This window comes from Hyaena hyaena, unplaced genomic scaffold (assembly GCF_003009895.1).
Source record: "Hyaena hyaena isolate Hyena2069 unplaced genomic scaffold, ASM300989v1 scaffold_149, whole genome shotgun sequence".
Lineage (NCBI taxonomy): Eukaryota > Metazoa > Chordata > Mammalia > Carnivora > Hyaenidae > Hyaena > Hyaena hyaena.
In genome coordinates this window covers 1,826,075-1,850,899 of record NW_024080781.1, presented here as the reverse complement: position 1 = coordinate 1,850,899, position 24,825 = coordinate 1,826,075, and the positions used below count along the sequence as shown (strand labels likewise).

Sequence of the window (24,825 nt, the reverse complement as noted above, 5' to 3'; positions counted from 1 at the left end):
GTAAATCTAATGTTATGAATATTTTACCAGAATTAAAAGAAAAAAACACTATCCTTTATCTAAAACCATATTATCTCATTTGGAAAGAAACTCAAACTATACCCCAAACTGAGGATCCCATGTAGGCTAATAATAGATTCACTTTTATCCCCTTAAACTACTTATTTCTATCCTCTTCTATTTATAGCTCGTGGGTTTTTCTTTCACAAACGTATTTAAGTCATTATTAGTTAGCAGGAAATTTCAGTCTTAAAAAATTAAATAAAAATATAGTAAAATATTTTTCCATGATACACAGGTGATTTCTGTAAATTTAAATTATTCCTAAGCCTTGTCCTGCCCCCAAAATAAGAAAACCTTCTATATAAGATATTGATTTTTCTAATTGTTAAAGTGATTTATTTGATACACTCAGACACTAATCATGCTACAATAAATTAATCAAATGTTAGAGTTTACAACTTAGCATAGTAAAGATGGTACAGATGAGTAAGTGCAGGCCATTCCAGTCTGTGGGAACATCAATGCTCACTAAGGCAAACTGCAGAAATGTCATCCCTTACTGTCTTATCTGCGAATAAGATAATAATATTTTATTCCCTCTTGGGAGAAAGATGGGCTAATTATTGTAGGATTTTTTTCTTCTTGCCCACCATTTACTACATCATTTACTTGTTGTAATTTCTCCCCAGATATTAGGTTAATAAAGTGAAGTGAAGGAGAAAGGTATTAAATGACTATAAATAATTTTATTATTAACAATCGTTAACTTGTTTGTTAAGTTATTTAGAAGTAAGAATGAAAATATTTCAGGTTATAAAAAGAAAATATTGTACTAGAGGGTCTTATTCCATATTCCTAATTAGATAGTATATGTCTCATCTCTGCAAACAGTTTAGATTTTGAATGTGTTTTACTCTTTAAAGGGCCTTAACCTAGGTGTGTGTGTTTGTGTGTGTGTATGTATGTGTGTGTGTGTGTGTGTGTATTCACATGACTAGATCCCTGAAAGTTGAAGTCAAGTAGGATGTGAGTCACCTATTAAATATGGCTTCTAAGAGCCTGATATTTTGCTATTCATCGCTCCATTTTACAAAAGAGAAAGCATTTTCTTTTTTTATTATTGTATTTATTTATTTTGAGAAAGAGCAAAGTAGTACAAGTAAGGGAGGGCTAGAGAGAGAGAGAGAGAGAGAGAGAGAGATGGAGAATCCCAAGGACTCTGCACTGTCAGCACAGAGCCTAACATGAAATCGGCCATGCACTGCGAGATCATGACCTGAGCCAAAATCAAGAGTCAGGTGCTCAACTGACTGAGCCACCTAGGTCCCCTTGAGAAAGCATTTTCAAACAGGTGAAGTAATCTGACAGTAATTCTACATTGCTCAGCTATGGAACCAGTGTTGTCCCACAAGAATGGCAAGCCAATTGACTTTCAACATCATAGTAAGATAGTTAAGACACCAAAATTCCTGTGTTTCCCATATAACTACTGTAAAGACTTTCTTGTAACACATTGGCAATTACAATTCAGTAGCGAAAAGAGGTAGAAATTTGTAAAACAGTAGTGAGAGGCTTTTCAGATTGTATTCTTGGAGTACTCGGGTTCTAGAGTTTTCTAGGAGTCTGTTGAGGAGTGAAGGAGGATAGAGAGATAGGGTGGATGCACAGATAAAGCTATGCACCACCACCCCCAAAAATTCAAGTAGCAACTAATCATTAACCTGTATTGTTTATTTAAATCTATTAAGTTTCCATCTGTGCTTTCTTTTGATAAAAGGATTTTGCTGCTTAAAAAACATAGTAATTTGAAGACAAGACTTCATTGCATCATGGAGTATGTGTTATCAGTGAGGCCCAAGTTCACCTGAGACAACCTGCTAGGAGGCAGGCAGTGGGAACTTGGATCCTCATTGGTTTCCCATCCCATCCTTGCTGTGAGAACTCTGTGTTTACAGGCTTCTCCAGAGAGTATATTACCCCTGTTTATTGACCCACAGTCAAATTACGGCCCTCTCAAATGCTCACAGCTTTACATTATTATTTCTTTTCCTTTTGCCCACCTTAATTCAAGGCACATTACCACCACTGGTGAGAAGCTAGCTACCCTCCTCAGGCCCTTATCTCTGCCCTAGCAATTCTATGAGGGATGTTTTAAATTTTTAAAGCACCCTCTCTTTCAAAGTGCAAGCTAATTATCTGGTGATTTATTGTTGTGTATGGAATTACAAAGTAATCAGAAAAATGCCAGCAAAGTGTCAAGTAGAGACCTACTTTCCTGTTGACCTTTTTTTGGTCAAATACCTAATTGTTTGGCTCTTAGCTTTGTTGAAACTATAAAGGTGAGAAGATACTAGGAAGTTCTTTCAAACTGGTAATACCACATCTAACTGAGATATTGGAAGAATCAGTAGAATGGATTGCACTACTTCCCTTATTTTTACAGTAATTCTTGCTAGAAAACAAAGCATTAGCTCAAATTTCTTTGACCAGTTTTTTAGGAGGCCTTGGCTTCCAAAATTTCTTCTGTTTTAAGGTCACATTTACGAAGTAGTGGAGCTGGATTTTTGTAGTGCACTTTATAGTACCTTGAGTGTGTACAATGCTTTTAGGCCCATTTTATAGGCTTTTAGTTAGATCATAGTGTTTTTTCCCTTTTGAAGTATCAAGCATTTCTGTAACTTATTTGATACACTCAGACACTAATCATGCTGTAATAAGTTAATCAAATGTTTAGAGTTTAGACCATGAGCTTAGCAGAGTAAAGATGGTACAGATGAGTAAGTGCAGGCCATTCCAGTATGCAAGAACATCAATGCTCACTAAGGCATAACTGCAGAAATGTCATCCCTTACTGTCAGTTTTCAGGTATCAGACAACAGCATGAACATTTGCAAAATAAGTAAACTTGTTCCATAAGTAATGCCTAAAAAGTGAAGAAATATTAGTAGATAGGTCTATAAAAATGCCTCTGAAGTGAGCCTCCCATGAAAAGAAGGTCTAGAATAATACAGCCTGCATCAGAAAACCTTATAATTCTGATTATGTCATGAGGCTGCACACTATTCTCAAACCTTTTCTAATTGCACTCTACCCAGTTGTTTGATTTTACAACTTCTTTTGCCCTACATTCTCCTTAGAGTATATGTATTTTTATATTTTTAAGTAAATTTCATACATATTAATTTGCTCTGAGAAATGTTTAATAGTATTGTGAAATCATTGAGCTAATTGGTAACATAAACTCTTCAGAAAGTTTTGAGATCTGGTTGCTTTTAAGCAATAACATGTGTCAGGTGCCTGGGTGACTCAGTCATTTGAGCATCCAACTATAGCTCAGGTCATGATCTCACGGTTTGTGGGTTCAAGCTCCACGTTGGGCTCTGTGCTGACGGCTCGGAGCTGGAGCCTGCTTTGCATTCTGTATCTCTCCCTCTCTCTGTCCCTCCCATGCTCATGCTCTGTCTCTGTCTCTCCATAATAAATAAATGTTAAAAAAAATTTTTAATAAATAACATGTGTCACCTCAAGGGAATGTAATTGAATAAATGAGAGAGAGATCAGGAACCTGGGTGACCTGAGTGTTATAACCTTTGCACTGATAGTCCTAATGCATGCCCACTCAACAATAGCATTCTTACATTCATTCCCCTTTAGGTGCTATAGGCAAGTCTCAGGTCTCCAAGATCCAGAATACCATTCAAACCTGAAGTTGAAATGAGAAAAGTAGGATTAGTATAGAGTGAATGTCTTTCCTCTAAAACTTAAGCACATCAGACAAATGCAAATTGATAGACATTCTACAGAGTATCTGACCAGTATTTCTCAAAAATACCAAGTTCATACAAAATAAAGAATATCTGAGAAATTGTCACAACCAAGAAGAGCCTGAGGAGACATAGTGGCTAAATGGTAATGTATTTTGAAGGGAATCTGGGAGCAGAAAAAGTATAATAGGTAAATATTAAGGAAATATGAATAAAGTATAGACTTTAGTTAATAATGTATTGATACTGGTTCATTTGTTATAAAAAATGCACCATAGAAATGTCAGATGTTGACACGGAGGAATACTGTGTGCAGAGTACATGAATACTGTAGTATCTTTGCAGATTTTCCCTAAATCGAAACTATCCTAAAATAAAGTTTATTTTAAAAAACTAAAATAGGGTTGCCTGGATGGCTCAGCCGGCTAAGCTTCTGACTCTTGGTTTCAACTCAGGTCATGATTCACGGTTCACAAGTTCGAGCCCCACATCAAGACCTGCGCTGATAGTGCAGAGCCTACTTGGGATTCTCATCCTGTGTGTGTGTATCTCTCTCTCTTTCTCTTTCACCCCCTTTTTTCTGTCCCTACCCCATTCACATGCATGTGTGCTCTCTCTGTCTCTCTTAAGCTGAAAAAAAAAATTTTATTAAACAAAAATACAATTTTTACCAATGGTATTATGCAATTCATAAGAAAGACTTAGAATTACCCCTTAGGATTACAGGGTGCCTGGATAGCTCAGTCAGTTGAGTGTCCAACTTCAGCTCAGGTCATGATCTCACAGTTTGTGGGTTCAAGTCCCACACTGGGCTCTGTGCTGACAGCTCAGAGCCTAGAACCTGTTGCAGATTCTGTGTCTCCCTCTCTCTCTGCCCCTTTCCCACTCTCACTCTGTCTCTCTCTCACACACAAAGATAAATAAACATTAAAAATTTTAAAAAAAGAATCACTACATAAAAATAATAAGAGACTTAAGAAAACAAAAAACAAACAATAAAAACTCTCTTCCCAGTTATCATTCACCCTATATAGGACAACTTTCTTATACCATACACAAAAATAAATTCAAAATGGGCAAACCCAACTGTTAGGAAACCATCAGAATCCTAGAGGAGAATGCAGGCAGAAACCTCTTTGACCTGGGCTGCTGTAGCTTCTTACTATACATGTCTCCAGAAGCAAGGGAAATAAAAGCAAAAATGAACTGTTGGGACTTCATCAAGATAAAAAGCTTCTGCACAGCAAAGCAAACAGTCAACAAAACTAAAGGGCAACCAACAGAATGGGAGAAGTTATTTGCAAATGACATATTGGATAAAGGGCTAGTTTCCAAAATCTATAAAGAACTTATCAAACTCAACACCAAAAAAATAAATAATCCAGTTAAGAAATGGGCAAAAGACATAAACAGACATTTCTCCAAAGAAGACACAAATGGCTAACAGACACATGAAAAAATGCTTAACATCACTCATCATTGGGGAAATGCAAATCAAAACCACAATGAGATACCACCTCACATATGTCAGAATGGCTAAAATTAACAACACGAAAAACAACAGGTGTTGGTGAGGATGTGAAGAAAGGGGAACCCTCTTACGCTGTTGGTGGGAATGCAGATTGTTGCAGCCACTCTGGAAAACAGTATGGAGATTTCCTTAAAAAACTAAAAATAGAACTACCCCAGCAATTGGACTCCTAGGTATTTACCCAAAGGATAGAGAAATACTGATTTGAAGAGATGCATGCACCCCAGTGTTTATTGTGATGGGCTAAATGGGTGATGGGCATTAAGGAGGGCACTTGTCGTGATGAGCATTGGCTGTTATGTAAGTGAGGAATCACTAAATTCTTCTCCTGAAACCAATACTACACTATGTGTTAACTAACACATTTAAATAAAATCTTGGAAAGAAAAAAAGTTTATATTTGCAATATGAAAAATAAAGGAAGCACTAAGCATTTTAGTGTTTAGACCTTTCTTCTGTAGACTATATTACACATAAATATCACCTAGAAAAAATCACATATGCTAGTAAGTACCAATTAACAATGTAGTTACATGTACTTCATCAGACTTAGCTGAAATTTAAAAAAATAAATCTTTCTACTTACAATAGTTAGTTGCTCCTCAACCCACTTTATCATAACATTTGCATAATATTCATTAAAATGCCACAGTTCCATTCAGGATTCTTTCAGAACTTCAAGAAAGGCCAACTTGAATGCTGTAAATAAGCTGGTTCTTTTGTTTGAGATTCTTTTTTTTAAACAGCTTTTTTGAGGTTTAATTGACTTACACATGTAAAAGTATACAATTAGAAAAGTTTGGGCATAAATATACACCTGGGAAACCACCACAGTCAACAATAGTCAACAAGTCACTACTCAAAACTTTTACACACTTTTTGTAAACGCTCAATTCCAACACTCTCTCTTTTGCCTGGCTCTTGACCACCCCTGGTTTTACTGCCAATGTAAATTAGTATGTATTTTCTAGAACTTTATGTAAATAGAATCATACATCATGTTTTCTGTCTTCTCTGACTTCTTGAACTCAGCATACCTATTTTCAGATCTGTCCTTGTTGTGGAATGTATCAGTAATTCCTCTTTATTGGTAAATAGTATTCCACTGTATGGATGTACCACTGTTTTAGCTTATTGTTATCAATGCCCATTTAAGTTATTTAGTTTGTTTGTAGTTTTGGGATATTACACATAAAGTTGCTCTGAACATTCATATGTAAGACTTTCTGTGGGCCTCCAACTTTATTTCCCTTGAATAAATATTTGGGATTTAAATGGATGGACCATATGATAGGAGTATGTTTACATTTTAAATTACCAAATTATTTTCCTTTTACATTCCTATAATATATGAGAATTACAGCTACTCCACGTACTTGCCAACACTTAGGATAGGAAGACAGTTTAACACTAACCACTAGAATAAATATGTAGTGGTATTTCATTATTGTTTTAATTTGCATTGAATCTTTTTAAATTTATTAAGACTTGTTTTATGGCATAGAATATAATCTATCTTGGTAAGTGTTGTATGTTGACTTGGAAGTAATGTGCATTTTGCTGTTGTTGGGCAGAGTATTCTATAAACATTAATTATATCAAGTTGGTTCATACTGTTATTAAAGTCTTACTTATCCTTACAGATTCTCTACTTGTTCTATAAATTATTGAGAGAGGGGTATTGAATCCTTTCATTGTTATTGTGGATTTGTGGATTTGTATTTACAGTTGTATCCATTTTGGTGTCATGTATTTGGGGGCTCTGTTATTATGTGCATAAATATTTAAAATTGTCATGTCCTTTTGATAAATTGATCCCTTGATCATTGCAAAGTAACTCTCTTTACTCTAATTATATCATTTGCTCTTTATTCTATTTTATTTTTTCATTTTAATTCCAGTATAGTTAGTATACAGTGTTATATTAGTTTCAGGTGTACAATATACTGATTCAACAATTCTGTCCATTACTCAGTGCTCATCAGGATAAGTGTACTCTTAATCCCCTTCACCTCTTTCGCCTGTCCTCCCACTCATCTCCACTCTGTTAACCATCAGTGTGTTCTCTGTAGGTAAGAGTCTGTTTTTAGATTGTCTTTTTTTTCTTATCTGTCCATTTGGTTCTTTCTTAAATTCCACATATAAGTGAAGATATATGGAAATCATCTCTCTGAGTGACTTTTTTCACTTAGCATTATACTCTCTAGATCCATCCATGTTGTTGCCAATGGAAAGATTTCATTCTTCTGTCTGATTAATATTTCATTGTGTGTATATATATATATATATATATACACATACATATATACCATTTCTTCTTTATTCATTTATCATTGGAAACTTGGGCTACTTCCATAATTTGGCTATTATAAATATTGACAGTAAACATAGGAGTACATATACATTTTCAAATTGTTTCGTATTCTTTGGGAAAATATTAAATAGTAGAATCATTGGATCATGGGGTAGTTCTATTTTTTATTTTTATTTATTTTTTTAATGTTTTTTTTATTTATTTCTAGGAAAGAGAGAGACAGCATGAGCAGGGGAGGGTCAGAGAGAGAGGGAGTCACAGACTGAAACAGGCTCCAGGCTCTGAGCTGGCAGTCAGCACAGAGCCCGACGCGGGGCCCAAACCCACGAACCGCGAGATCATGACCTAAGCGAAAGTCGGACGCTTAACCGACTAAGCCACCCAGGCGCCCCATCTATTTTTTATTTTTAAAGAAACCTCCATACTGTTTTCCACAGTGGTTGCACCAATTTGCATTCCCACGCACAGGATGTCTTCTTTGGAGAAATGTCTGTTTATGATTCTGCCCATTTTAACTGGATTGTTTGGGATTTTTTTAATATAGAGTTGTATAAGTCTTTTATATTTTTTGAATACTAAAAATTCATCATATATGTCATTTGCAAATATTCTCTCCCATTCTGTAATTTTTCTTTTAGTTTTATTGATTATTTCCTTCGCTGTGCAGAAGGTTTTTCTTTTGATGTGGCCCCAATAGTTTATTTTTGCTTTTGTTTCCTTTGCCTCAGGGGACATATCTAGAAAAATGTTGCTATGGCCAGTATCTGAGAAATGACTATCTGTGCTCTCTTCTAGGATTTTAATAGCTTCAGATCTTCACATTTATGTCTTTAATCCATTTTGAGTTTATTTTTGTGTATAATGTAAGAAACTGGCAGTTTCGTTCTTTTGCATGTAACTGCCCACTTTTACTGACACCATTTGTTGAAGAGACTTTCTCCCATTGCATATTCTTGCCTCATTTTACAAAAATTAATTGACAATATAATTGTAGGTTCATTTCTGGGCTCTTTGTTCTGTTCCATTGATCTGCATGCCTATTTTTGTGCCAGTACCATACTGTTTTCATTTCTACAGCTTTATAGTATAACTTGAAATCTGAGATTGTGATACCTCAAGTATTGTTTTTCTTTTTCATATTGCTTTAGCTATTCAGGGTATTTTATGGTTTCATACAAATTTTAGGATTGTTTGTTCTAGTTCTGTGAAAAATGCTGTTGGTATTTTGAATAGGGACTGTATTAAATCTGTAGATTGTAGGGTACCTGACTGGCTAAGTCAGTAGAGCATGCCACTCTTGTCTGAGTCATGAGTTCAAGCCCCACATTGAGCATAGAGTTTAGTTAAAAATAAGAAGGGAGAGGAGAAGGGGAGGAGGAAGAGGTAGAGGAACGGCAAGGGGAAGGAGAGGAAGAGGAAGAGAAAGAGAAAGGAGGAGGAGGACTAGAGAAGTAGGAGAAGAATGAGAAGAATGAGGAGGAGGAGGAGAGGTAAGAGAAGGAGAAGAAATAAAAGAAAAAAATCTGTAGATTTATTTGGGTAGTATAGACATTTTAACAATATTTGTTCATCCAATCCATGAGCATGACATATCTTTCCATTTGTTTGTGTTGTCTTTGGTTTCTTTCATCAGCATTTTATAGGTTTCGGAGAATAGGTCTTTCACCTCTAGGTTAAATTTATTCCTGTGTATTTTATTATTTTTTGTGAAGTTGTAAATGGGATTGCTTTCTTAATTTCTCTTTCTGCTACTTCATTATTTGCATCCAGAAGTGCCACAGATTTCTCTACATTGATTTTGTATCCTGCAACCTTACTGAATTAATGTATCAGTTATAGTAGTTTTTTGGTGGATTCTTTACAGTTTTCTAATATAGTATCATGGACATAGTGAAAGTTTTACTTCTTCCTTACCAATGTAGATGCCTTTTATCCCTTTCTCTTATCTGATTGTTGTGGTTAGGACTTCCAGTACTATGTTGAATAAAAGTGGTGAGATGACATCCTTGTCTTGTTCCTGACTTTAGGAGAAAAGCTCTCAGTTTTTCATCATTGGGTATGATGTTAGCTTTAGGTTTTTCATATATGGCCTTTATTATATTGAGGTATGCTTCTTCTAAACCTACTGTTTTGAGGGTTTTTATCATGAATGGATGTTATACTTTGTCAGATGCTTTTTCTGAGTCTATTGAAATGATCATATGGTTTTTATCCTTTCTCTTTTTCATGTCATGTATCATGTTGCTTTATTTGTGAATATCTAACTACCCTTGACCCCAGGAATAAATCCCACTTGATTGTGGTGAATGATTATTTTAATGTATAATATTGGATTCAGTTTGTTAATAGTTTGTTGAGGATTCTTGTATCTATATTCCTCAGAGATATTGCCCTATAGTTCTCTGTCTCTCTCTCTCTCTTTTTCTCTCTCTCGTAGTGTATTTCTCTGGTTTTGGTATCAGAGTAATGTTGGCCTCATAAAATGAATTTGGAAGTTATCCTTCTGCTTCAATTTTTTGAATAGTTTAAAAAGAATATTAACTCTTCTTTGTTTAATGGTTCTTTACTTATTTTGAAGGGTAAGGGAAGTCAGAGAGAGAAAGAGAAAGGGAAAGAAAAAACCAAAGAGAATCCCAAGCAGGCTCTTTTCTCTCAGCACAGGGCCTAATGTGGGGCTCATACCCACGAACTGTGAGATCAAGGCCTGAGGCAAAATCAGGAGTCAGATACTTAAATGACTGAACCACCCAGATACCCCAAAGAATATGTATTAATTCTTCTTTAAATGTTTGGTAGAATTCACCTGTGACACCATCTGTTCCTAGACTTTGGTTTGTGGGGAATTTTTTGGTTAGTGATTTAATTTCATTGCTGGTAATCAGTCTGTTCAAATTTTCTATTTCTTGCTGCTTCCATTTTGGTAGGTTTTATATTTCTAGGAATTTATCCATTTCTTCTAGGTTGTCCAATTTTTGACTTATACATTTTCTTAATATTCTCTTATAATCTCTTGTATTTCTGTGATGTTGTTATTTCTCCTCTTTCATTTCTAATTTATTTGAGTCCTTTCTCACTCTTTCTCTCTTTTTTTTTTGAAAATTGATTAACTTTTAGCCAGACTCATCAAAAAGAGAGAGAGAGAGGACTCAAATATCCTTTGCTCTTAATGTACTTCATCTGATACTAATATATCCAGTCCAGAACTCCCCTACGACCCAGAAATAGCACTGCTAGGAATTTACCCAAGGGATACAGGAGTGCTGTGTGTAGGGGCACATTAGCACCCTATTTCTTTTGTTTGACCTTTAAGCTATTATTAGAAATTTTACATTCATAGCAGCACTTTAAACAATAGCCAAATCATGGAAAGAGCCTAAATGTCCATCAACTGATGAATGAATCAAGAAGATGTGGTTTATCTACACAATGGAATACTACATAGCAATGAGAAAGAATGAAATCTGGCCATTTGTAGTAACGTGAATGGAACTCAAGGGTGTTAGTGCTGAGTGAAATAAGTCAGGCAGAGAAAGACAGATACCATATGCTTTCACTTAAAAGTGGATCAGGAGAAACTTAGCAGAGGACTATGGGGGAGGAGATGGGAAAAAATAGTTGGGGAGAGAGAGAGAGGCAAACCATGAAAGACTCTTGAATGCTGAGAACAAACTGAGGGCCGATGGGGGTGTGGGACAGGGGAAGGGGGGTGATGAGCATGGAGGAGGGCGCTTGATGGGATGAGCACTGGGTGTTATAAACTCTGAAAGAAAAAAAAACTTAATGTATCTAGTCCAGCTTTCTTTTACTCAGTGTCTTTGTTTTTAAAATGTAATTCTTATAAGTGGCATTTGGTTGAGTCTTGCCTTTGTATTAAGTTTAAGAATCTCTGACTTTTAGTTGGGGTATTTAGACCATTTATATTTAATGTGATCATTGATATGTTGAAATGTGAATAGATCATCTGGCTATTTTTTTTTTCTGCTCTTAATTTCTGTTTTTCTTGTGTTCTATCTTCATTTGGATTAACTGAGTACTTTTTATGATCCCTTTTTATCTCTTTTGTGAGTTTATTAGTTATAATTCTTTGTAATTTTAGTGATGGGCAGGATTTATTGTATACACCTGTAAAACTTATCACATGCATGATAAGTGAATGCTATTACATCACCTGACATATAGTAGAAGATCTTACATTAGTGTACTCCCTTTCCTGCATTTCTGACCTTTAAGCTATTATTAGACATTTTACTTATACATATGTCAAGCCCCATACTACATTGCTTCCTTTATTTTTTGCTTAATCAGCTTTTCTTTAAGTGATTTAAATAATAAGGAAAAATTATATAGTTCTCCATGTGATTACCATTTCAAGTGCTCTTTATTTCTTTGTGTTTATCCATGTTTCCAATTGGTATCATTCTCTTTCACTTGAAGGACTTCCTTCAATATAGCAGTTCCACTGTTAGTGAATAATTTCAGCTTTTGTATGTGGAAAAAGTCATTGTTTCACCTTCAGCTTTGAAAAATGTACTTTCTGGATGTAGAACTCTATGCTGAGAGTTGTTTCCTTTTTCTTTTGTTTTCTTTCTTTATATATTTATTTTAAAGACATGTTTCACTGTTTTTTTGCATGCATTTTTTCTTTTTTTTAATTTTTTAATTTTTTGTTTTTGAGAGAGACAGAGAGGAGAGAGAGAGAGAAGACAGAGGCAGGTTAGGGGCAGGTCGGGGGGGGACTCAGAATCCAAAATTGACTCCAGACTCCACCCTGTCAGCACAGAGCCCAACATGGGGCTTGAACCCATGAAATGTGAGGTCATGACCTGAGCCAAAGTTGGGCAGTTAACTGACTGAGCCATTGCCCCACATGCATTTTTTCTGACAAGAAATCTACGGTCATTTTTATCTCTGCTCCTTTCTCTGTCATCTGTCTTTCCCCACCCCACACCCTGGATGCTTTTAAGATTTTACTGTATATCTCTACTACTGAGTAATTTGATTTTGATATACTTTGGAGTAGTTTCCTTCATGTTTCTTGTGTTGAGGTTATTGGATCTGTGGAAGTCATAGTTTTCATCAAATTTAGAAACATTTTACCATTGTTTCTTCAAACAGTTTTCCCATGCCACAGGGATACCAATTACACATATGTTAGGTTGTTTGAATTTGATTCAGACCTCACTGATTTTTTCTTAACATATTTTTATTGTTTTTTCTCTCTGTGTTTAATTTTGGATAGTTTCTATTGCTCTGTCTTTGAGTTCACCTTTCTTTTCTTCTGCAATATTTAATCTGTCATTATTCCCATCTATTTTGGTCATTTTTTAAATGTTTATTTTTGAGAGAGTGAGAGAGAGTGAGTGCAAGCAGAGGAGGGGCAGAGAGAGAGGGAGACACAGAATCCAAAGCAGGCTCCAGGCTCTGAGCTATCAGCACAGTGCCCAAGGTGGGGCTCAAACTCACAAGCTGTGAGATCATGACCTGAGCCAATGTCGGACACCCAAATGATTGAGCCACACAGGTGCCCCGATTATGGTCATTTTTATAGTTTAGATTTCTCTACTTAATTTTTTGGACATAATGAGGATAGAGATACGATAATTGTTTTAATGTCCTTGTCTTCTAATTCTTACATTTGTTTTAGTTCTGGGGCAGTTTGAGTAATTGATTTTTCTTCTCATATTGGTTGTATTTTGTTACTGTTATTCTTGCCTGGTCACTTTTTATTGGTTGTCAGAACTTGTAAATTTTACGTTGTTGGGTGCTGGGGGTTTTTTTTCAAAGAATATTTCTTTGAAATATTCCTAACATTTGTTGAGACTTGAAATTTTAAGTTACTTAAAAAGTTTGATCTTTTTTTCTTTGCTTCTAATTTTTGTTAGGCTAGTTTAGAGCCATGTTTACTTTAAAGAAAATTATTCTCTACGATTGAGGCACAACTCTTTGTACTCTGTCAATACCTCTACACATTTTGAAGTTTTACAGTCGTGTTGGTTAGAATGGGTATTATTGCCTGCCCTCTATGAATGCTGGGTGTGGTAACCTCTAATCCTTTCCAAGAGCTCTTTCTCCAGCCTTGAATATTTTCTTCACATTTTTGTGTAGTCAACTTTCTGCTCAATACTAGGGAGCAGTAGTATTGAGTTCTGCTCCGAAGCACCAAAGTCGGGTGCTTAACCAACTGAGCCACCCAGGCACCCCGCTTTCTTGCTTTTCTTCAGCTTTCTTTTTTTAAACAAAAATGAAATGTATTTACATGAAATAAAATTAAGGAAATTGAGACAAGAAGACAACTCATTGGCCCAATAATTAAATACAGGCACTATGAGTATTTTGGTATATTTTTATATAGGTGTCATTTTCTATGGGTAGATTTTTTAACATAGTTATAGCAAGATGCATAATTTTTCCATATAACATTATATCATTAATCTGTTTCTACATTATTATTTAATTTTAATAACTTGTTCAGAAAATTTTTATTCTCTTATAGACTTAGAATAGAATCTGAAAGAAATACTCATCTACTTTATCAAGTACATCTTTATGGAGCAACCCTTCTCAGAGTTTAGAGAACTCCATGCCAGATTCTAGTACCAGTCCTTCCAGTGACTGGCTGAGCCTTGAGCAGCTTCTTAACTTCTCTGAACTCCATTTTCCTTTTCTGTATTAGATAAGAATAAAAATAAGAACTATAAAAGTAACTAGCATTAATATAGTAGTAGTAGTAATAGTAATAATATTAACTGTCAATTCTTAGGACCAGAAAAATTTTAGTGTGCCAGTTTTATGCTCAAAGTATCCATTATTGTGCTAGGCATTTATAGAAAAAACATTATTTCAAAAATAGTCAGAACAATCTTGTAGAGGAACAATAAAGCTGGAAGTCTTAAATTAATAGAGATCAAGGCCTATGTTTTTAAGTTTATTTATTTGTTTTGGGGTGGGAGGGGCAGGGGAGAAAGAGAGGGAGGGAGGGAGAGAATCCCAAGAAGGCTCCATGCTGTCAGCACAGAGCCCAACATGTGGCTCGATCTCACGAACCATGAGATCATGCATTACCTTAGCCAAAATCAAGAGTTAGACATTCAACTGACTGAGGCACCCAGGTGCCCCTCAAGACCTACTTTAAATGTGTGGTAGTTAAGACAGTGTAGCATTGGTGAAATAATAGATAAACTGAATATTAGAACAGTATTCAGAATATAAAAACAGACACAAAATAATGGCCATCTGATATAATGACAAAGATAATTGGAGGGCAATGAAGTAAGGATGGTCTTTTCAGAAATGTTGCTGAGACAATTGTTTAACTATATGGGAAAATGTACATTGACTCTTACTTTATATCACACACAGAAGTCAATTCCAGATAAATTATAGATCTAAATATAAAAGACAAAATGATAAACTTTGTAAGGTAAAAGATAGGAAAACATCTATGTGACATTAGAGTAGATAAAGATTTCTTAAATTAGGACACAAAAAAACAAATTAAAAGAAAAGTTGATAAATTGCACTTTACTAAAATTTTTAAGTTCTATTAATAAAGACACCATTAAGAGAGTGAGAAGAGAACCATTCAGAGGGGGGAAATTGTAATACATTGTGTGTGACAAAGTCCTCATATATAGCATATATAAACAGGTCCTGGAAATTGACAAGGATAAGACAGTTCCAACAACAACAACAAAAACAAAAACAAAAAACAAGCAAGAAAGAGCAGTTCACGAAAGAGAATGTCCAAATTGTCACTAACCATATGACACTATGAAAAGTTGTTCAGCTTTATCGGTCATCAGGGAAATGCAAATAAAGCCACAATATGGTAGTACCCACCTACCCGACAAAAACAGAAAGCATCAAATGTTAGTGAGAATATAGAGTAGCCATAACTTTCCTGCACTTTGGGGGGTTTATAAATTGGGACAACCACTTTAAAAAGCTATTTGGTAGGATCTAAAAAGGTGAACATATGACTCAGCAGTTGTTCTCCCCAATATGTAACTAGTAGAATTATTTACACATGTTCATCAAGTAGACATGTATAGTAATCTTTTCATAGCAGAAACTACCCTTTAACACCGCTTGAAACTACCCAAATGCCACTCAACAGTATTATGGATAAATAAATTGTGGTATATTCATACAATGGAATTTTATTCAGCAATTAGAATGAATAATCTACAATGATATATAACAAAATGGATGATTATCAAAAAAAACGTAATGTTGAATGAAAACTTCCATAGAAGAATATATGCTTCATGGTTCTACTTATATAAAATACAACAAAAAATCAAAACTAACCTATGCTGTTTGAAGTCAGGATAGTGGTTACCATTGGTGTGGATGAGTGGTAACAGTGATTAAAGAGAGCCTGAAAGAGGGTTTCAGGGTGCAGTAATGACCTTTTTTTAATTTTAATTTTTGTTGACTTTTCCCAATCCATTAGAGTCAAAATTTCTATATTCAAAGATAAGATTCCTTAATATTTAAAATAATACTCTAAGAAGATTTTTTTTAAGATTGCATTTTCTTATTTCTATTAATTTAATTTTTTTTTCTATACTTACTGTTTTGTAGGCAAGCAAAGGTCGGACTACAATTGTCATAGCACACCGACTTTCCACTATTCGAAGTGCAGATCTGATTGTGACCATAAAAGATGGGATAGTGGCGGAAAAAGGAACACATGCTGAACTAATGGCAAAACAAGGTCTATATTATTCACTTGCAATGTCACAGGTAATGTTTATGTGACATAATGCTATGTTAGCAAGATTGGTTTTTTCTTTTTTAACTTTTTAGAATTCATACAACAGAAGTCCTGAATCATAATGTTAGATTTTGTTACATTTGCCAGGCACACTGCAAATAGGCTTCCAAAGAAGACATCCAGATGACAAACATGAAAAAGTGCTCAACATCACTTGTCATCAGGGAAATGCAAATCAAAACTACAGTGAGATATCATCTCACACCTATCAAAATGGCTAAAATCAAAAACACAAGAAATAGGTGCCTGTATGGCTCAGTCATTTAAGCATTTGACTGCAGATTTTGGCTCAGGTCATGATCTCACAGTTCCTGGGATTGAGCCCCACATTGGGCTCTATACTGAGAGCCCTCTCTCTCTGCCCTGCCTCTGTACTCTCTCTCTCTCTCTCTAAATAAATAAATAAACTTGAAAAAAAAGGAACAACAAGTGTTGGTCAGGATGTGGAGAAAAAGGAACCCTCATGCACTATTGGTGGAAATGTAAACTGGTACAACCACTGTGGAAAACAGTATGGAGGGTCCTCAAAAAGTTAAAAATAAAACTATCCTATGATCTAGTCATTGCACTACTTGGTATTCACCCAAAATATACAACAGCACTAAGAAAGGGATAAGACAACCCTGTGCTTATTGCAACTTTATTTACAATAGCCAAATTATGGAAGCAGCCCAAGTGTCCTTTGACTGACAAATGGATAAAGAAGATGTGATGTATAATGCAATGGAATATTATTCAGCCATAAAAAATTATGAAATTTTGCCTTTTGCAATGACATGGATGGAGCTAGAGAATATAGTGCTCAGTGAAAATAGGTCAGTCAGAGAGGGGCACCTAGGTGGCTCAGTCAGGTAAGCGTCCAACTCTTGGTTTCGGCTCAGGTCATGATCTCACAGTTTGTGAGTTTGAGCCCCACATAAGCCTGCTTGGGATTCTCCTTCCCCCTGTCTCTCTGCCCCTTCCCTTCTTGCAATTTCTTGTCTCTCTCTCAAAATAAATGAATAAATTTTAAAAAATTTAAAAAATAGGTCAGTCAAAGAAAGGCAAATATCATATGATTTGTGGAATTTAAGAAACAAAACAAATGAGCAAAGGCAAAAAGTGAAAGAGAGGGAGAAACCAAGAAACAGACTCTTAACTATGAAGAACAAACTGATGGTTACCAGAAGGGAGGTGGATTGGGGGGCAGAGGTAGATGAAATAGGTAATGAGGATTAAAGAGTACACTTCTCATGATGAACACTAAGTAATGTATGGAATTGTTGAACCACTATATTGTATGCGTGAAACTAATATAACACTGTATGTTAACTATACTGGAATTAAAATAGAAAACTTAATAAAAATATTATTTCACAAATTAGGAAATTTTGAAAGTTATGAGCTTCCGTCTCCTCATCAAACCTAAAACTTCACATTTTGAACCCTAGCTTTCTCCACAATGCCTGAATGAATTATTTTTATTTTTATTTATTTATTTTATTTTTTTTAATTTTTTTAATGTTTTTATTTATTTCTAGGAGAGAGAGAGAGACAGTATGAGCAGGGGAGGGTCAGAGAGAGAGGGAGTCACAGACTGAAACAGGCTCCAGGCTCTGAGCTGGCAGTCAGCACAGAGCCCGACGCGGGGCTCGAACCCACGAACCGCGAGATCACGACCCAAGCGAAAGTCGGACGCTTAACCGACTAAGCCACCCAGGCGCCCCATGAATGAATTATTTTTAAACACCTTCTATAAAGCATTGACAAATTTAAAAAAGTTTGAAAATATAATCTTACATCGATTCAAAAACTTCCAGTTTCAATTTTATTCACATTAGACCGTATTTTCCTGTAAAAATAAATGTTAGCCATTTTATGACAGTTGAATTTGTGTGATTTTTATTCCAGAGTAGACTTAATAATTTATGAAATTATTAAGTTCAATATTTTCAAACTAATAAGTATAACAATAAAAGAAAATAGTTATGGTTAAATTAACCATATTTTGATATTTTTTAAAACTACTTCACTCACATCTTTCTTTTAAGTAACGTGTCTTTATTTTTCATTATAACAACTAATACTCCATTATTAGGTCTTAGGTTAAAGAGTTTCACAATGTAAGGAAAATAAAAGTGCAATGTTTGTAATATAAATGTATAAGTATTTAAAACACCTTATTCAAAATGGATTAGTAGTCTCTGATTACCTAAAATAAAGCTCATTCTGATAGAACAGTGCCATTTTTAATAGTCAGTGAATAACTACAATATTCTGGGTACTGCATAGCAAACATAACATCCATGATACCTACATAAACAGTAACTCATTTCTGAAACTCTGGAAGTGCTTATTTGCCACTATGCCTATATTGTCCGAATGAATCAGTTTGTTAGAATTCATGATGCTCTTAAGTATTTTATAGTTACTTTTGCTAAGAGAATCAATTGCAAGAAGCAACATAGCAGTAGTTAGGGTTATGAGCTCTGGAGACACTGTAGTTTGAAATCCTGACTATACCACTTAATAGTTTTAGACCCTTAGGCAAACTGTTTAAATTTTCTGTGCCTCAGTTCTCTAATCTCTAAAATGGAGAAAATAATAGTAACTTATTTATGAATCACTGTAAGTATTAAATGAGTCATTCATGTAAAGTACTTAGAGTTATTGTTGGCATACTAGATTTTATTATATTACTTTTATTAGTATTATCCAATCAAACTTTTTAGAAAAGTTCAAACCAGGAAGAGTAATGCTGTAATTATTTATCTTGAACATATACGATTATTTACAGACATATTCCATTAGTGATTTTTCCACATGAAAATTAAATAAAAACAGACAGACAGATACATACCAAAACTTCCTGTCATCAGTATTTTGTCTAGCAGCCTTCTCAGGAAAAGAAATTGTCTTTGACCTGTTAAAGCACTGTTTTAGAAAAAATTATTTTGCGAAGAGGTCAAACTTTTATTTTAAATTTGCCACAAAATAAATAGCTCCTGGAAAAAGCCAAGTAAATGATTTCTTTCTTGGTAGAGAAATTTATAGGAAAAAAAAAAAAAGAAAGTGATAGCATAAAAGAATGTCTGATTAAAGATAAGATACTAAAGCTGGTTGAAGTTTACCGTACTTTGAGATGACTGATTAACAGTTGTTAAGCTTGTCAAAGAATCACAGTATTTGGAAAGCCATCCATATGCATATGCTCCTTTGCACCTAAATCAACCTAAGGCTGTCTGTCTCTGCTCCCCACCCTGGTCTGGGACACCATCATCCAAACTGGGTTCCTCATTTCTGTCTTGTCTCCTTCATCTCTTCATGAGGAAATCACAAATTTATTCACACCCCAATAAGATGAGCAGAGAGTGTGTAGTTTTCTTTATTTCACTAAATCTGGTCCCATTTCTCTGAGTAGCAAGAAAAACAAAAACTAGATTTAGAACAGTCTGGTTTAGAACTTCCTCCTTGCCCTATGATTTAAACAGTTTCTTTAAAGTTAACTTGATGTCTCCACAATTTCTTATTGTCTAGGACCTGGCCCACTAAGTTTGCTTTCCGATCAGTTTGGAAGGGGCAGCAGTTGCAAGCCTAGCAAGTGTTATTGTCTCCTGATATCTCTCTCAAGCCTAGCATCACATTTAAGTGCCTAGGTATAGGTTATAAATTTATAAGCTCCATTAAAGGCTAGGAAGAAGGAGTCAGAAAGAAGAGCTTTGAATCTTCTCCCTCACAAAGTTCTTTTTACTAAAACCTATCCCTTCTAGTGGAATAGTTGTTTTGAACTAAGGCATTGTTCTCTCCGGTTAATTATAATAGGTCTTTGGAAAAGAAAGCACAATAAGCTATTGTCACCCACTAACATTTTAGTATAAGCTGAACTTACTAGCCCTCTATCAAGCCTGAAAAGTTAGCAAGAACTGCACAAGAATATATCACTTTCAATATCAGATGTAATACAGTTTCAGAAGGATGATTAATAAAATTCTTTTGAATTTTGAAGGCATTATTCTAATGGTAACATGTCTATTCTTCATTTAAGGATATTAAAAAAGCTGATGAACAGATGGGATCAATGGCATATTCTACCGAAAAAACTACCAACTCAGTTTCTCTGTCCTCTATGAGGAACATCAAGTCAGACTTTACTGACAAGTCTGAGAAATCCATCCAATATAAAGAGGTAATACTTTAGCAAATATCAACAAGTTCTCCAATAAATTTTTATTTAATTCTCGTAATATTTAGGATATATGATAAAATATTACTATAACACTAAGTGTATGAATAAAACATAAATCTTTCCCAAACTTCACTATAGTATCACTGTAATGCTGTAAGAAAAAGGGCCTTAAATAAGACTGCATTTATGTAACAAGTCATTTCAGGGGCAAGAAATCTCTTAAGAAAGGGCTTTGTGCCTGGGTGGCTCAGTCAGTTAAGCATCCGACTTCGGCTCAGATCATGATCTCACGGATCGTGGGTTCGAGCCCCACGTTCAGGCTCTGTGCTGACAGCTAGCTCAGAGCTTGGAGCCTGTTTCAGATTCTGTGTCTCCCTCTCTCTCTGACCCTCCCCTGCTCATGCTGTCTCTCTCTCTCTCTCTCTCTCTCTCTCTCTCAGAAATAAATAAAACATTAAAAATTTTTTAATTAAAAAAACAAAGAATGGGCTTTGCTCTTCTTTTTCTAGTTCCCTTAGGCACAACGGGATTGGCTAGTGAAAATTAAGAGAATTCTAAAGAATGCAGAGATAGCAGACAAAAGTAGAAACCACTAGTAATATTGAAATAAATACCTAAAGAAGACCCCTCATTCTTCCCCAACCAAGGCTAAGATTCATGCCTCACTTCAAAGGGCACAGCTTTCGTTCACTGGATGGCAGAGAAATTCACTGGTGGGGTTTGCTGGAAATCTGTCCTGTGGCATGCCAGAACCCCTAGGTGCCAGGAGAAGCTACGGGGCATGGTTGGAACCAGGAGCTGGGCAGGTTGTCTTCTGCAAGAGTCAAGTACAGTCCCATGTGTAGGAAGGTGCATGCATTAGTGACCTATGCCAGTGCTATCTAGGTCCCCTGGCTACACGTCTCCTGGCCAAGTCAAGAGCCAGACAAAGCACCTGGTGGCCAAACACAAGAGAAAACTGCACTCAACTAACTCTGAGAAAAATTGTGCAAGCAGAGTAGCAGAGAGAAAATCTCACCTTGCAGGAGCCTTCCCAGTAAGCCACCAGAAAAAGCAGGAAGAGAAACTCCTTCCTGCAATGTTTTTCCAGTACCCTCAGCTGACACAGCTTGACATCTTACTAGCTGATAAAGGAACAATATTTATCAGGCAAAAGGGTGAATGTGGACCCAAAAGGTAATAAACCAGTAACCAGAACAGAGGTGGTATTGTTTTAAATAGGGGGAACAGCTAATATCCCAAATAGGGGGATTTGGAGGTCACAGTCACTAAGAAGAAGGATAGGCAGAGGGTTGTGTGAGATACTCGGGGACCAATCAGACAGCACCTTGTAAACCATTTTGATGTTTTCTTATAGATTCTTTTCTTATTCTATCAGAAAGCCATTAGAGGTTTTTGGGGTACCTGGCTCAGGCGGTTAAGCGTTTGACTTCGGCTCAGGTCATGATCTTGTGGTTCATGAGTTCGAGCCCTGCATTGGGCTTTGTGCTAACAGCTCAGAGCCTGGAATCTGTTTCAGATTCTATGTCTCCCTCTCTGTCTGCTCCTCCCCTGTTCATGTTCTGCATCCCTCTGTCTCAAAAGTAAAAAAACATTTAAAAAAATTTTTTAAGCCATTAGAGGCTTGTAACCAGTGGTGTATGACCCACAAGGAAAATAGGATGGGATTCATAGGCAATTAACCTGAATGAGGGAAAAATCATAACTTTTTACCCACCTATGCTTGATAAAAAATTAATTTAATTATGACTATGAACAACAAACTACTGGTTTGTTGCCTATAACATCACTACTGAAAATCACAGAAATTTTGATATCGCATTACAGTTGTTATAGATATGTTAGAATATCTTTACACTCATCACTATTATAGTTTATTATTTAATGTGCTAATAATGAAGCACAACTATAACTGTATCACAACTTTGAATATTTTGTTAAATAATTTGAATACTGTGTTTCATTTTATTGGTTTTCTTTGAGACCAATGTGTTATATAGTACTTTGTTATAAATCCTTCTGGTAAGGAGTCCTCAGATATCATCAGTCTTCCAAAGGGGTCCATGACACAAAGCAGGTTAAGAACTGTTGCATGAGATGGTCTTATTCAGAAAAGTGCATGAACCAATTTGTTTAATTTGACTGCTGTGTGGAGAATGGTGTTTGGGAACCAGAGTGGGATCAGGGAGAACAAGCCAGGGAAGAGATGACAGTGGTTAAGTAATGGACCTGATGGACCTGATGGACCTGATTAAAGCTGTCTAATTAGAAATAAATTATAGATGGAGAAGCAACTAGGACAGGATATTGAGGCTCAGGACCCTGCAAAATTTAAATTCAGGTAGAAAAGCAGTCACCAACAGGGGCGCCTGGGTGGCTTAGTCGGTTAAGCGTTCGACTTTCGCTTAGGTCATGATCTCGCGTTTCGTGGGTTCGAGCCCCGCGTCGGGCTCTGTGCTGACTGCCAGCTCAGAGCCTGGAGCCTGTTTCAGTCTGTGACTCCCTCTCTCTCTGACCCTCCCCTGCTCATGCTGTCTCTCTCTCTCTCTCCTAGAAATAAATAAAGCATTAAAAAAAAGAAAGAAAGAAAGAAAGAAAAGCAGTCACCAACAAAGGAATCTAGAGAATGGCTGGAAAAAGAAAGAAAGAGAGAGAGAGAAAGACAGACAAAGACAGAAAGAAAGAAGGAAAGAAAGAAAGACGGAAAGAAAGAAAGAAAGAAAGAAAGAAAGAAAGAAAGAAAGAAAGAAAGAGAAAGAAAGAAAGACGGAAAGACAGACAGACAGACAGACAGACAGAAAGAAAGAAAATGCCAGGAGAGTATGGTAACATAGAAACCAACCAAGGAAAGTGTTGCAAAAGAGGAAGAGGTCATTTACGTCAATTGCCGTGAAAGCCAGATGAAATTAAAGATTTCTAGGGTGCCTGGCTGGGTCAGTCGGTTGAGCGTTTGTCTTCAGCTCATGTCATGATCTCACGGTTTATATGTTTGAGCCCCACGTCGGGCTCTGTGCTAACAGCCATCTCAGAGCCTGGAGCCTGCTTCGGATTCTGTGTCTCCCTCTCTCTCCCCTGCTCATGCTGTCTCTCTCTCTCTCAGAAATAAGTAAAACATTAAAAAATAAATAAAAAAAGAAATTAGAGATTTCTGCTTCCAGCCAAGATAGGTTAACAAGAACTGGATTTACCTTTCTGCTTGAAACATCTAAGAAACAGAACAGAACATGTGAAACAATTTTCCAACATTGGACATCATGATCCCTGAGGAAGAGGAAACAAATGAGGTGAATCTTCTCACTGATCCAGGTTACTGCTTAGATAGTTTACAAACCTCAGAGCCAGAAGGGGAAACCCATGCAAAGCACAGGAAGCCCAAATAGGCAGCATCCTTAGAACAAAGTAAGAGGGGAGAGCTTCTCAGAGTTCCAGAGATCTTCATAAGTTCTCCATTGAGTCTTCATCTGAGTACTGATCAGCACATTAAGAAAACTGCCAAAGGCAGAGGAAATATCTATCAGAAAGGAAGAAAGAGAACAGTCCTTTCACAAAGGCTCACGAAGGGTCAGGAGTAGTTCTTATTCTTTTAAGTTTTTAATTTTATTCCAGCTAGCTAACATACAGTGTTATATTAATTTCAGGTGAACAGTGTAATAATTCTACACTTCTATATATCACCCGTGCTCATCATGATAAGTGCACTACTTAATCCCCATCACTTATTTAACCAACTCCTCCCCTCTGATACCACCAGTTTAAGAGTAGTTATTAGGGTACCTGGGTGGCTTAGTCGGTTATGCGTCCAGCTCTTGATTTCTGCTCAGGTCATGATCTTACACTTCGTGAGTTTGAGCACGGACAGTGCAGAGCCTGCGTGGGATTCTCTCTCTCTTGCTCTCTCTTTGCCCCTCTCCCTCTCTCTCTGAAAATAAATAAATAAACTTTAAAAAAATGGGCAGATCGTATTAAACCAGCTCAAAGTAGTCTCTAAGTTAATGGTTCATTGAGTTGGATATTAAGGAAAATATTTCCTCAGAGTTTGTGGGGAGAAGGGGAATAGTCCCATACTAAACACAGCTCTGAGCCCAGCTAACAAAGGTTTAAAAACAAACTTCAAAGGGATCAAACTGTTTCCAAGTAATTTAAATGTCAGGGTGCCTGGATGACTCAGTTGATAAAACATGCAACTCTTGATCTCAGGGTTATAAGTTCAAGCCTCATATTGAGTGCAGAGATCACTTAAAAAATAAAATGTTTAAAAAATTCAAACAT

General features: G+C 35.9%; 1 protein-coding gene across 1 annotated transcript in view; it reads left to right on the top strand.

Moving 5' to 3' along the window:
- ABCB5 (ATP binding cassette subfamily B member 5) overlaps positions 1-24,825 on the top strand; it is a 129,285-nt gene that overhangs the window by 54,013 nt on the left and 50,447 nt on the right. Inside the window, exons 15-16 of the mRNA XM_039238854.1 lie at positions 16,199-16,360; positions 20,416-20,556. Coding sequence (XP_039094785.1) covers positions 16,199-16,360; positions 20,416-20,556 — 303 coding nt within the window. The remainder of the gene's footprint in view (positions 1-16,198; positions 16,361-20,415; positions 20,557-24,825) is intronic.